Source organism: Trichosurus vulpecula, chromosome 9, assembly GCF_011100635.1.
Source record: "Trichosurus vulpecula isolate mTriVul1 chromosome 9, mTriVul1.pri, whole genome shotgun sequence".
NCBI classification, from domain to species: Eukaryota; Metazoa; Chordata; class Mammalia; order Diprotodontia; family Phalangeridae; genus Trichosurus; species Trichosurus vulpecula.
This window is the reverse complement of record NC_050581.1, coordinates 36,574,752-36,589,507: the sequence shown is the minus strand read 5'-3', so window position 1 is coordinate 36,589,507 and position 14,756 is coordinate 36,574,752. Positions and strand designations below refer to the sequence as shown.

Genomic DNA, 14,756 nt, shown 5'->3' with positions numbered 1-14,756 from the left:
TGTTTTCCATTATGAGTAACAATTAAGTTTGCTCTCTATTAAGCAGTAGAAGACTTCTTGTGCAGGGACATTTATTTCCTCTTTCTATCCTTTGGCAGAATGTGTAGGATGTGTGTTCAAAGAAAATCCAAGAATACTGTAAACTATTAAGGGCAACGTCTGATTTATTGTTTTCCTTAACTTCCCAGACAAGCCTTGGGGATAAAAACATGGGTCATGGAAAAAAAGAGTTATCACAATTTTCTCAAGACTCTTCCTTTGTTTTTTGTATATTTCTATTCTTAGATTATCTTTAGAATGAAATTGAATAACCTGAGAAGTAATTCTGTGATATCTATATTGTCTTTCCAGGATACCGTTTCAGTTCATAGACCAAGTTTTTATGCAGATAGGTTTTTAAAGTTCATGAATTCCAGAGTTTTCAAAAAAATCCAAGGTAAGCATTTTATTAGTATTTTATAATTTTTATTAGCATTACTGTAAAAAAAAAAGTCGAAGGAGACATCTTTAGGGCCTTGTGTGCAGCCTTTGTTATGAATGAATGAATTAATTAATTAATTAATGGGAAAAGCATTTATTAAGTGCTAACTGTACACCAGGCACTTTCCTAAACACTAAAGATGTCACAATTTAAAGAGAAGAGTCCCTGAATTCAAGGAGTTTATTATTACATTCTAATAGGGGAAGACACACATAAAGGGAGAAGGGAGTTTTGTCCTGGGACAGGGAAAGGAAGCTATGCAATCCGAGGCCCCTGATAAATGGCCTGATGTGTAGGGCCAGCCAGTCAATAATTAGTGTGCCATTAAAGTTTCTATGTCACACCCGGAATCTTCTTAAGGCTTTAAAGAAAATAACGTGATTTGTCACATTTTAAAAGCACTTCCTGGTTGACAAAGAGCTGTCCTCTTGGCAGTCTTGTGAGAAAGTGCCACGTACTGTTGTCCCAGTTTTCAGATGAGGAAAGAGAGGTTAAATGACTTAAGGCCACACAGGTAGATAAGAGTACAGTCTGCTTCTCCACACTATGACGTTTCCCTATTAATTCATTCTCTTGCCTCATTACTCATGTTGATAATAAGGACTATTACCAAGAAGCCATTTGTCTTTTTTCCTTTTTAAATCCCTTCCCTTGCCTTTCCCTACATCATAACCAGCAGAACAAGCTACCAATTTTTTCCTTGTTCCCCAACCTACTCACTAATTGATCCTTCTTTATATCCTTTCTATTGACGTCACTTTTTTCTGCAGCTACTTCCTTATTGTCTCCCTTTTCTAGAAAGCTGGTATAATCCCAGCTAGCAATGAGATTTTAAAACCTTGAAAAGTGCTGTATTGGAAGATGAAGAGTTGAGAATTTGCACAAATTAGCAGAGAAGGGTTTTTAAGCATGAGATGATCAGGAAAGGAGTCAATATACTACATGTGTAAGTCAAATCAGAGGATTTTTCTTTATTTGAGAAACTGGGATAGAGGAAGACTAGGGCAGGCAAAAGGATGATGTTAGAGACCGACCTAAGATTTCATTGGTATGGAGAACTTATTAGGTGAGAAACTTCCTCTCCCAGTCATAGTAAGATAAGTACCTTTTCTGTAATGATAGCCTTGGAGAGTTTCCTAGAACCCTGAGAAAGATTGTCAGAGGCAAGACTTGTACTCTATTATGTCAAAATGCCTCTCAAAGACAATCATAGATTATTGAAATCTACTTATCTATTATTGAATGTTGTTGAGTCAGTTTTAAAGAATTCTTTCAAAATCCCCTTTACCAGTTCCAATTTTCTCCCCTCCCCCACCAAGAAAAAGTAATGCAAAGTTCCAGTTTTATCATCTTTTGTATTAGTGAGCAAAGAAATGGACAGCCAGACAATCAATAAATCTTTATTACGCACTGTGTGTCTGTGCTAAGTCTCAGGATACAAAGACAAGAGTCATACAGTCCCTGCCTTGAAGCAGCTTACATTCTAATGGGAAAGATAACACAAATACGTGTAAGTAGATATATGATGGAGACAAAATGATTACAGGGTGGTTCTGGTAGGAAGACCACTGGCATCTGGCAGGAGGGGAAGGCAAGATAAGGAAAAGCTTCATGTAGAAAGTAAGGTGGCTCTTGAGCTTTGTCTTGAAGGAAAGGAATTCCAAGAAACTGAGATAAGGAGAAGGAGCATTCCAGGCATGGAAGATGGGCCAGGAGTGTAAAAACGTGCAAACAAGTAGAACATTTGTATACAGAACACAGAGTAGGAAGATGGGTAACAGGCATTTATCAAAAACTTTTTTATGTGCCAGGCACTGGGCTAACCAAGACAATCCTTGCCCTCATTGGGCTTATATTCTAACAAAAGAAACTGAAAACGGTGGGGTAGGAGATGGACAATGTATTCATATCCATGTGAGGGCATGATATCAAAGTTCAGAAAGTCAGAAGCAGTGCCAGAAGGAGACTGAAGGTTAGTCAGCTTGGACCCCTACCCAAAATAGGTAGGGAGGAGCTCATCAGTAGAAGAAAGGGGCTAGCATGGAGGAGGAATGTTCCAGGGTGAGGAGGCCCCAGGCATTGAGCAAAGTTTAGGGCAAGAAAGTAACTAAGGCATGGAGGCAAAGTCCAGGAAGTCAGAAGCAGAGCCAGGAGGTGATTGTATAAGAAATCTGTAATCTAAATATATACATATGCATATGTATATATTTAGATTATAGATTCCTTATACATATATTTTATATATATATGTATATATATATATAGCCTCTAAGAAGACAGGCTATAACAATTAATAACATTATCACCTTGGGCAAGCCATAATTTCTTTAAGCCTCAGCTTTCTGTATCTCTAAAATAAGAATAATAATATTTGCAAATAATGTTTAACCTTAAAGCCATATACCACCCAAGTGAGCAAACTCATTTAAGTGGTTAGGAAAATCCCTGCCTGGTGGCATGGAGGTAGGGTTCAAATGTAAACCAGACTGGGTTGATATCAGCAACACCAAAATCCCAACAGGATGAAATAAGCAGGAAAACCCAGTACACAGGCAAAGAGTCAGATGGGGAGATTAATTAATCAGAGACCAAAAAGTCAGAGAACTTGATCATTTGCCTAGCTCAGCCTGTCTCCCCAAAATTCTTATATTTTGAGGACAGAGTGCTAAACCTAGAGCCAGAAAGATCTGAGTTTAAATCCAGCCTATGACACTTACTAGCTGTATGACCCTAAGCAAGTCACTTAACCACTCTCTGCCTTGGTTTACTCATCTGTAAAATGGAGTTAATAGTCCTTACCTCCCAGGGTTGTGGTAAGGACACAATGAGAAAATATCTGTAAAGTCCTATGCAAACCTCAAAACACGATATAAAAGCTATTTTCATTATTCTTATCGTTATTATTATTGGCTCCCTACCCTGCACCAATGTAGTCAGAAGCAACCACGATTCCTTACTCAGCTATACCAGTAAAGATATGGACTTATAAACATAAAGCAACATATAAATGTGAGTTATACTATTTTTTTAGAGAAGACAAATTGGAAGGTGAGCCCTGTTAACCTAAAGTTGACTTAATGAGGAAGGAAAAAATGATGCTCAGTTGGTCACCATGTATTCCATATCCGTGGTGTGTGTGTACATCTCTGTATTTTGCAGTAAGGATTATGGATCTAAGACTACTTAAAGGGACTTAACAGCTTTTTTTTTTACCTTCTCTAAACTAGAAAACCGCTCTCTTTTTCCTTCTCACCTTGTATACCCCAGGGTACTCCCCCATTTAAGCTCTTGCAAATTGACTTTTTGAAGAGACCCATTTGGCAGCATAATCTGAGTCATGAGAGTCACAAGACCGAGTACGATTGTCCTAAATGAAGTCATTGTCAGGGTCTTCTTTGCGAAAACCTCCACAGAAGAGTAACATAGACAAAGCTTAAAGAAGCTTCAGTCTCCCTTCTTTGCTCCTCTCCTCCAGGGAAATTATCTTAAAATATTAAGTACTAGACAAAATCACGTCAAAATGACGAGTTACTGTGTAATGGAGTGTGATCCAGCCGGGACTCAAAAGTAATTTCCACAGGAGTTTTTGCAAGTGAATTCATAGAATTCGGTGGAGTTCACACTGGTGGTTTGAATACTTTTGTGTCATTTCATTTCTTCAACACATTTATGAAGTTCTGCAGTATTGAGGAGACAAAGATCAGAACTGAATTATGTTTCACACAAAATTGACCCAGCATAGACCAAAGAGAGTCCATTTCTGTGGGAAGTCACTGAAGGGGAGCAGGAGCTTGAAGTGACTTGGCTTAAGTTAAATAGTATTACTGTCAGATTGGGTACTGACATGTTCTGAAAATTCCTGAGCCTAAGTTAATATGACCGGGGTCATGAGAACTTGACATTCTTCACCGTCTGAACTTACCAACCCATTAGACAAACATTTATGGCAACAACAGTTAACAGTGATCTACCCGAAAAAACAGTTCTTTAAAAAGTTATGTAGAATTAAAATTTCAATCATATCTGGAGATGATGAAACTTTATACCCTTTGACCCAATGATCCCACTACTGAGCACAAACCTCAAAGAGGTTAGAGGGAGAAATGAAGACCCCATATAAGCCGCAATGTCTGGAGTAGCACATTTTGTAGTACCACAGAACTGGAAGCAAAGAGGGTGCCTATCACTGGGGGACTGGCTATGAAAATTATGATCTGTGAATAAAACTATATTATTATACCTTAAGAAATGGCAAATATGAGGATTTCACAGAAACATGGGAACATTTTTGTAAAACGACACAGAACAAAGTCCATAGAATCAGAAGAGTAGAAATGATGACTACAATAACATAACCCAAAAAACTCTCATTTACTGAAAGGCAGACAAACTCAATGTAGTTAACAATGACCAATCGTGGCTCTCAAGAGCAATGATGAAACATATTTCCGTCCTTCCTCTGATGATTACCTATATTACCTTGTTAAAGTCACTTCCCTAGGGTATCAGTCCCCTCATCTATAAAATGAGGGAAGTTGGACAAGCAAAGCCCTGAGGTCCATTCCAGCCCTGGATATATGATCCTATGATGTCAGTACTGAGATGGGAGATGACGTATGCAGTGTTTTACATGTTCTCTCAGATATCAGTATTTGATCAGTCAGTTTTGCTTAACTGTTTTTCTTCGTTACAAGGGAAGTGCAGAGGGAGAATCTATCGGGACATGAACATAATGTAAAAACAAAAATGATAAATTTTTTCTGAAGATAAATACAGAGCATTTGGGTATGCTAATAGTGAATGAAGGCTTTGATGAGTTCCCAGGTCCTCAACTTACCTTTCCAATCATGTAACCAATTACCCCTCTATAACAACAATTTTTCTAGCAGCTGCTGTGGAAATGTAGGACCACCAACAACACCAGCACATAGGAGGGCTGCTCGCACGGGTTCTTTGATCTGCTTTTCTAAGAAAAGCAACTTTAAGAGGTTTACAGTCTCACTTTAGTTAAATATACATATATCATTCACTTAGTTCAGGGGGAAAAGTGAGCACCCTGAACTTCAGAGCAAATACAAACAGAGCAAATAACACAAATCAGCAGACAGGCTTTTAGCTGCCTGTCCAAGATCTCAGTATATAGTTAACAGGGAAGCACCAACATCTGGGTTTTCAAGCTGGGGAACTCCGGCTACCTAGAGTCTCCTCTGGTCAAATCACACGACCCTCCTCCAGTGAGTGACAGCACCCAAGCAAAATGCTAACCTCTAAGTTTATATACCCTGTTCAGAGTCAAAGGGTGTCACAACCATGCAACTCAAAACCATGTGATACTTCTTCAGGCATCACAGCCATGTGACTCAAACCTATGTGAACTAGGCTGTCTGTTGACATAAGCAGGTCATCAAAGACTCCCGATTTAATCAAAGAAACAAAGGCCAGACTCATCAAAGGCACTTGATTACCTAAGTGTTCCAAAAAAGAAAACAGTAAAAAAGTCCCACTGTAATTACCAGTACACCTTCTTTGTACATTCTGTGTTCTAACTATACTGGCCTTCTTACTCTTCTTCATACATGACACTACACCTCCCAGCCTTTGTGCTGGCTGTCTCCCATATCTAGAATTTATTCCCTAACTCTTAAAATTCTTAGTTTCCTTGGAGATCCAACTCAAGTGCCACCTTCCTCACGAGACCTTTATTGTTCCCCTCAGCCATCGGTACATTCCTCTCAAAAATTGACCCATATCTCATATATTCCTATATATGCTTGGTTTGTGCTGATAAAATGTAAGCTCCTTAAGAGAAATAACTGTCTAGCTTTTGTCCAGCACAATACTGGCTCCAAATGGGTAAGCTGATAAAAGTTTGTTGATTAATGGCTTTGATTAAATATGCATTTCAGAAGATCACTGTCTCTCTTCATGGCTTACAGAATCAGAACTGCAAAAAAACCTTAAAAGCATCTCTTCCAACCCCCTCGTTTTATAGACGAGGAAACTGAGGACCAGAGAGTTTAACTACCTTATCTAAGCTCTTTCATGCAGTAAATAGCAGAGCTGAGATTTGAACCCAGGTCCTCTGACTCCAAAGTCAAAATTACTTCGTCTTGACCATGCTCTTTTCATCACTGTAATATATGAATAATGTCTTGATTAGATATTTCCCAGAAGTGACTAAAATGTTAAACTACGAAATAAATAAAAGCATTTTGTTTCTTTTTTTCTCTCTTCTAGCTTTGAAGTCCTCCCCTTCTAAGAGAAGGTGTAATTCCATTGCTGCCTTAAAGGCTACATCACAGGAAATTGTATCTTCCGTGAGCCAGGAGTGGAAGGATGAAAAGCGTGATTTGCTTACCGAAGGGCAGAGCTATAGCAGCCTTGATGAAGAAGGTAATAGAGGCCAACTTCAGATCTTGTTGCTATGGAAACATGCTCATTCACACCTGTAAGGGTTTTTAGTGCTAGATTGTTGCTGTTTTTGTGTAGTCTTCATATATTACACCTCATGACATTCATCTTTGATACAGGCTAATTAGAAGAAACTGGAAGCAAAACCTCTACAATTCTGCAAATCCTAGTCCACCGCACTAGGCCTACCAAACTAGGCCTACCAAACTAGAATGATTCTCTGCCTGTCCACCTTCTTTCCCTCCCCGCTGTAACCTACCCTCTTCAAAAATCCGTACCAGTTCCATGTGTTGTACTTTTAATATTCTGGTTGTCTTCAATATGTATTTCTTGGAGGAATACCTTGGAGAGTCTATTCAATACTCAAACACTTGAATTTCAGTGGGTCTGTGATCTCATGGATATGACATCCATGGATATGACATACATATCATCACCCATCCATGCCTTCCACACAATTTTTCTTAGTTTTCTAATTTTTAATGAACTTGAAAAAATTAACACAAACATTTCCCTCTACAAAGGACAGAAAAAAAAGCGGATTGCGCAGGAACCATGAATCTCTATTATGTGCAGCTTGTTTCGAAGTATATATTAAATTTTTTAAATTAATCTATTTTTAGTTTTCAAGATTCACTTTTATAAGATTTTGAGTTCTAAATTTTCCCCCCTTCCTCCACTTCCCCTTCTCCAAGACAGCATAATATAGGCTATACATGTATGATTGGAAGTATATGTTAAATTTATCCATCAATCTTGCCCTGCCTGTCTCTGCCCCTTTGTGAACTTCCATTTTCTTCTGTGTATTTTTAAATATTTCACAGACATGCTTTTTTTCTTTTTTTTTCATATTCTATTCTTAAACATGTTCTCCCTGAGATTCTCCATATAAGATCTCTACCTAATGGAGACCTTCCTCTAGGTTGGAGAGTATTGACCTCTTTTTATGTCATGGACCCCTTTTGCAGTCTGATGAAGCCTATGGACTCCTTTTCAGAATAATGTTTTTAAAGCATAAAAAAACATATAAGGTTACAAAGGAATTCAATTATATCATCATATGATTAGCAAAACTTAAAAAAACACACATTTGGATCCCAAGTTAAGAACCTTTGCTTTAGGTCTCTACATTTTGTGAGCTGCCAGGATGAATACCAGTCAAGCTATCCATCTACTTTCCAGCACTCAATACATCAACATAGCTTACATTTATAGAGTGCTTTAAGATTTACAAAACTATTTATATATATATTATCTCATTTGGTCTTCACTATAATCCTGTAAGATACATATTGCTCTTATCATGTAGATTTTTATTTATCATTCATTAGAGGAACCTACTTCTTCTTTCTGGCTCTTGCTCTCTCTACCAAATGAACTAATAAATTTCTTTCTAAAACTTCTTCAGATTTGGGGGTTTGTTCTTGTGAACACTCCCTATTTTACAAATGGAAAGTGAAGCTCAGAAATCTTAAGTGTCTTCTCCAGGTTAACACAACTAGTAAGAGTCTGAAGTATCATTTAAACCTGGATATTCCTGACTCCAAGTACAGTCCTCTATCTACTGTACCACAGATTTCCTGGATGGTACTCCTTCTGCCTCTTCTTGCATACATGAACATTAGGCATATTGGTACTATCACTCCTATTTAAGTTGAGATTTTTCTTTAGAAGGGGTGTATGAAGGTGATTAAAAGGAGTCCACGCTGACTTCAGAGACAGCGAAAGTGGGTGGTAAATAGAGATTACAGATAGGTCAGCATGATCTTCCTTTCATGTCTATGCTAAATAGAACCTGCAAGGTTCATTCTACAGTGACATAAATTGTAAGACAGAAATAAACACATTTGCCTGATTTTTGAAACATTAGTATCTCCCAACAATGCATCTCTTACCAAGGATCAAAATCATTCCAGATACACAGTAATCTCTGAAAATGTTTAAATATATATCCCATAAAGAGCGATGGAGAAGCACATGGTCTGTATGAGCAGGCAAAAACATAACAAATGATAAATTTTAAAGAATAAGACTAAAAGGTGGCATGGGGGAATGTTTGAAAGAAGAAAAAAAAAGAAGGTGGGGTATCATGTGAAGAAGGTGAGGGATGACCGGTGGACAGCCAGACTGTTTTAACGGCATTCCTCTGATGTTAGGAGAAAGCAAAGATGACCTCCAGAATGTTGAGTGGCCCCCTTGTGGTGAATTTCTAGAACATGGACTAGAGTCACAGGATAGGCAAGGGTGGCCGGGTTGTGATTGGTGCTGCTAAAATGAACATCCACATCATCCAAATGAAATTATAGGTCCATTTAAATATTGAGTTGAATCTTACTCTTAGGGTCTAATCACAGGAATATCCTTGGGTAATGTTAGTAAAATATCCATTACCTCGAGCAGGCTTCAGTTGCTATTAGCCGTTAGCCTATCATTTTTATCCCCTACAGATCCTGCTAATTCAGAATTCTTAGAGCTGAAACAAAACTCGCAACTTCAAAAGAACATTCCTAATGTAATTTCTATAAACTATTTTCAAATTAATTCTATTCCATTACTATTTAGTCTATTTTTAGGAAGCCTTTTACCTTTCTATAGAAGTACAAAAATGAAGTTAACTCACAATTTAATTTGCTGTCAAACACGTCTACCTTGTGCTTTTACCACATTGAAATGACAATCAAGTCTAAAGTAATACTGTATTAACTACGATTCATAATTGTTGTTGCTGTCTACATTTTTCACAGCACTGGGATCCAGACACCGACCAGACCTTGTGCCGAGCACGCCCTCTCTGTTTGAAGCGGCTTCCTTAGCAACAACAATTTCTTCTTCTTCTCTGTATGTCAATGAGCAATACCCAAATGATGGAACTACACTTTATTCAAACAGGTAACAGTTACCTTTCAAGTTAACGTCCTAGTTACTCATCAAACAGTGTTACCGCGGTGATAGCATGCCTAGGACAATGTCTCTGCCTGATGGTTTGTTTGATCAAAACGCCATTTTATTCCAATTGCCCCTTCTTGGAAGTAAAAGTTGGAAAGATTGTCATACTCTGTTGTCATGGATCTGAAAAATTCATCAGTAGGAACAGGGCACATGTTTCTCTTTTATGATAGCTCTATTTGGAGATTAGCAATGTGGCTGTGTGAAAGGAGCCAAGTCTTTGGTCTGTAATTTTCTGCAAACAGATTTTTTTTTCCCTAAGCAAGTGATTCATTAATATTACATGGCCCACTGCTAAGGTATTTTAACATTTACTTCATGTCAATGAGCTTAGTGATTTTCATAAACATTTAATGTGGTTTTCATATTTTGAATGGCTTGTTAGCATTAGCTAAGTTAAAGGATACCTTTGTTGTGTTTTTTTCCCTTTTCAGATAAAATATTAATATGTGACTTCTGATGATAGATAGTGGTATCTTTGTAGAAACTTGAGATGAAAGACCACAAAGATATGGCTATTTATTTTATGACACGGAGAAGGAAGAGAGATGCATGTGTGAATGGGAAGCACCTTGTTGGAGGAGAGTACTTTGAGATTTCACTTTGCTCTGCCAAGCTATGTAGGGGTTTTGTTTTCGTATCTGTAATGAACACACATAAATAAACGGGCTTTCATATGCTCTGTGCCAAAATCTTGATGGTGTCACAGTTTAGAAATTATTGCTCTAAAATCTTAAGTGATTTACTTCTTCAGAACTGCAAAAAGTATTTGACTAAGTTAGTCTCTCAGATTAGAGATTTGAAATTACATGCATGATATTCAGTTGTGCTGTGACTCTCTTAATTTAGCAGGTAAAATTAGAGGCAGCTAGGTAGCATTCTGGGCCAAGAGTCAGGAAGGCCCAACTGCGACAATTACTAGCTATGTGACCTTGGGCAATTCACTTAACCTCAATTTGCTTCAAATTCCTCAACTGTAAAAAGAGACCAACAACGGCACCCACCTCACAAGGTTGTGAGGATCAAATGGGGTAATATCTGTAAAGCTCTTAGAACAGTGCCTGGCACAAAGTAGGTGATATAAAAATGTTTATTTCTGCCCCACCCTCAGATAAATAGCAATTTCTTTATATCGTACATTTTGAGTAGACAGAAATTGGTTATGTAGAAATTTTTACATCTCAAAAAGTAGTAGATCCCTAGGTATCAATGAATTCACAGGTCCAGGTCCTATCCTTGTAATGGTGCTTTTCAAGTTAGAGGTAAATGTGTGAGTAAGGGTCAAAAGAAGGGAAACTTAAGGGCTATACTTTTGTTTTTGTTGTTTAGTCATTTTTCAGTCATGTCCGACTCGTTGTGACCCCATTTGGAGTTTCCTTGGCAGAGACACTGGAGTGGTTTACAATTTCCTTCTCTCATTCATTTTACAGATGAGAAAATTGAGGCAAACAGGGTTATGTGACATACTCAGGGTCACACAACTAGTAAGTGTCTGAGGCCAGATTTGAACTCAGTAGGATGAGTCTTCCTGACTCCAGGCCCAGCACTCTATCCACTGCTCCACCTAGCTGCCCTAAGTGCTATTTTGGTACCCCCAAAATATCAAAAGTAAAGGCTGATCAATGTTGTCTTTTGAACCCATTCGAAATATCCTGTCACCTAGGGACTCCAGTTATTGTGACAACCCTGGGCTTGCTCTCCCCAAGTGCTCTCTCAGTCAGTCAGTCAATAAGCATTTATTAAATGCCTGCTATGTGCCAGGCACTGTGCTAAACCCCGAGGATACAAAGAAAGGTAAAAGACACCCTATGCTCTCAAGGAGTTCACAATCTAATGTCAGTACCCATATGTTGCTCCATAAACATTCAGAAATTTGTTGATGCCATGTTTTCCTCTCATAGCAATTTATTATCCTCGGAAGTCTGGGTTCTCCGTATTTTCCAAGGTGACAGTTAACTATTCTCGTCTCATCTGTAACATGAGGGGTTGGTAGTAAATGATATCTAAGATCTAGGACTTTTTTATTATTCTAAAAATCTTGCTACATGGAAAATTCACAAGTGCGTGTGGGCTAAATTCTATGGAAATGAAATCCCCAGAACTCCAAATCTTTTGTTATGCTGGATTCTTCTCAACTTCCTCAAAGGTAGGAGTTCTGTCTTCTTCATCTTTGTAACTTCTTTCCCCACCATAATCACTTACGAGACTACCTTGCACACAGCAAGAATTTAATAAGTATCTACTGAGTTGAATTAAATCAAATATTGATTTAAATAATTGAGCTTTTGGTCAAAATGTGTGGATCTTTTGTTATTTAGGGATTTCCACAGTAATGGTATTTGCTATAATGGTATTTATCCTGTAGCTATTGATTTTTTACATAAACTACCTACCATTAAAATGATTTTAAATTTGTTACAGACTGAATTTTAAAATGACACCATTAGTTTAAAATGTCACATTGCTAAAAATATGTCCCCAAAGCTCCCTATTTAAAAATGAATGTTTCCAAGTTATTAATGGCACTTATTTTCTATTAATGTTCCACTCTGCTTGAGCTTATAATTTGGGTTCTTCTGCAAAATACTATTGCAGTTTGGATTTCCCGTACCATAAAATGATTGAAATAAAAAAGTGGCAAAGGAAAGAAGTGATGGAATTGGGGCAAGGAGAAAGGGTGAGGGAAGGATATAACATGATCCCTGCTCTATAGGAGCTTGGGATTGATTTGGGAAGATGAGACTTAGCTGCACAAAACAATTATACATTGTCTTTTATTGTTCTCAAATTAAGTACAAAAGTTGTGGACACAGACTACAAAAGGCTACCAGAATTTGGAGAAGTATGTGATGTCTCTGATCTTTGCCATTATCCCTTTAGTTAACATGGGGAGAGGAGAGAAACAGTAAGTGAATAATAACTGAAGGACAAGTAGCACTCCATGCATATACTTCCAACCCCCTAGTCCTGGCTCAGGTTATTGTCAAAGAATTATTATCAATAAACTGAAAAAAGGAGAAAGGATTATCACCATTTTTATTATCATCATTTTTGCCACCTGAGCCCTGCTGGATAGTGCTTTCATTTAAGAAAGAAGACCTTCAGGCATCATCTGTTCTGACATTCTGAGTTCTGGAAGCTAATCTTAATGAGACTTTGAAATAAAAAAGGTCGAATGCAGATTTTGTCATTCATATAAGAGATTTTTCTGCCTTTTATTTGTTATGAGTCATTTTCCTATTGAAAAGAAGTATTTTTGTCATGGCACTTTGACTTCACGTTATATGTACACACCCTCAAATGCTCTCCAGCTAACATAACAAGCAGTGGTTGTTCTGACAACCTTTTTATACTTTTGAACGTTTTCGGAATGTCTATAAGGCCAAAAAAAACCGCTTTGATGGCTAGATAGATAAGTTAAATGTCTCAGTTAGGAAATTGTGATCAGTTAAGACAGCATGGTACAGGGAAAAGAAAGCGATCCTTGGAGTCAGAGAACCTAAGTTCCAATTCCATCTTTATTCTTATTTCTTTCTGACTTTGGGCAAAGTTGATTAACCTCCCTCAGCTTCCTCATTGGAAAAATGAAGGAGGTTGAACTAGATGGCCTCCAGAGCCCCTGCTAGATGTAGATCTATGATCTTATCATCCTAGGAGGGATTGGGGAAGGAAGAGCGTGGGCCAATCCAGTAGCCACAGTGAGACATTACTGATAGATAGACCATATATCATTGAAATATCTGGAGGAAGCTCCCTAGCATACTGGGAGCAGATTTACAGGAAAATAGGGACACGAGTGATATAGGATGGGAAGGCACAAATATGTTTACCACTGGAATCATTAAAGAAAGTACTTTTTTCTTGACTAATGGTTTTATTTTTTTCTAATTTTCAATTTTAATTTTCAGTTCCAAATTCTTTCCCTCTCTCCATCCCTCCCCCAACCATTAAGAAAGTAAGAAATAGGCTACCTATTATGCATATGAAGTCATGCACCTTAGCCACATTAAGAAAAAAGGGAAGAAAGGAAGGAAGGAAAAAAAGGAATATGTTTCATTTGCACTTGGAGTGCATAAGTTCTCTCCCTGGAAGTAGATAGCATTTTTCATCATAAGCCCGTTGGAACTGTCATGGATCATTGCATTAATCAGAGTAGCTAAGTCTTTCACAGTTGATCATCATTACAATATTGCCCTTACTATGAACAATTTTCTCCTAATTCTGCTCACTTTGTTTTGTATTAGTTGATATAAGCCTTCCCAGATTTTTCTGAAACTATCCCTTTCACCACTTCTAACAGCATAATAGTATTCCATCACAATCATAAACCACAACTTGTTTAGCCATACCCCAATTTATGGGCAGTTTCCAGTTCTTTGCCACAATGAAAAGAACTGCTATAAATATTTTTATACATATGAGCCCTTCTCTTTTTCTTTGCTCTCTTTGGAGTATAGACCTAGTGCTCGAAGGGTATGCAGAGTTTTACAGTCCCTTGTGCATAGCTCCAAATTATTCTCCAGAATGGTTGAACCAGTTCATAGCTCCATCACAGTACATTAATGTATCTATTTTTCCACATCCCCTTACATCTCTCCCTGTCATGTTAGCCAATCTGATGGATATGAAGTGGTATCTCAGAGTTGTTGTTTTAATTTGCATTTCTCTATTAGTGATTCAGAGCATCTTTTTCATACGATAGCCTTGATTTCTTCTTCTGAAAACAGCCTGTTCATTGCCTTTGACCATTTACCAATTGAGGAATGGTTCTTATTTTTATAAGTTTGGATTAGTGTCCTATATATTTGAGAAATAAAACCTTTATCAGAGAAATTTGCTACGAAATGTTTTCCCAGTTTCCTGCTTTCCTTCTAATGTTGGCTGCATTGGTTTGTGTAAAACCTTTTTAATTTAATGT

At 37.6% G+C, this 14,756-nt stretch overlaps 1 protein-coding gene across 1 annotated transcript in view; it reads left to right on the top strand.

The window, feature by feature from the left end:
• PIP5K1B (phosphatidylinositol-4-phosphate 5-kinase type 1 beta) overlaps positions 1–14,756 on the top strand; it is a 344,454-nt gene that overhangs the window by 254,773 nt on the left and 74,925 nt on the right. Inside the window, exons 11-13 of the mRNA XM_036739202.1 lie at positions 352–436; positions 6,719–6,874; positions 9,637–9,781. Of these exons, the coding sequence (XP_036595097.1) occupies positions 352–436; positions 6,719–6,874; positions 9,637–9,781 (386 nt within the window). The remainder of the gene's footprint in view (positions 1–351; positions 437–6,718; positions 6,875–9,636; positions 9,782–14,756) is intronic.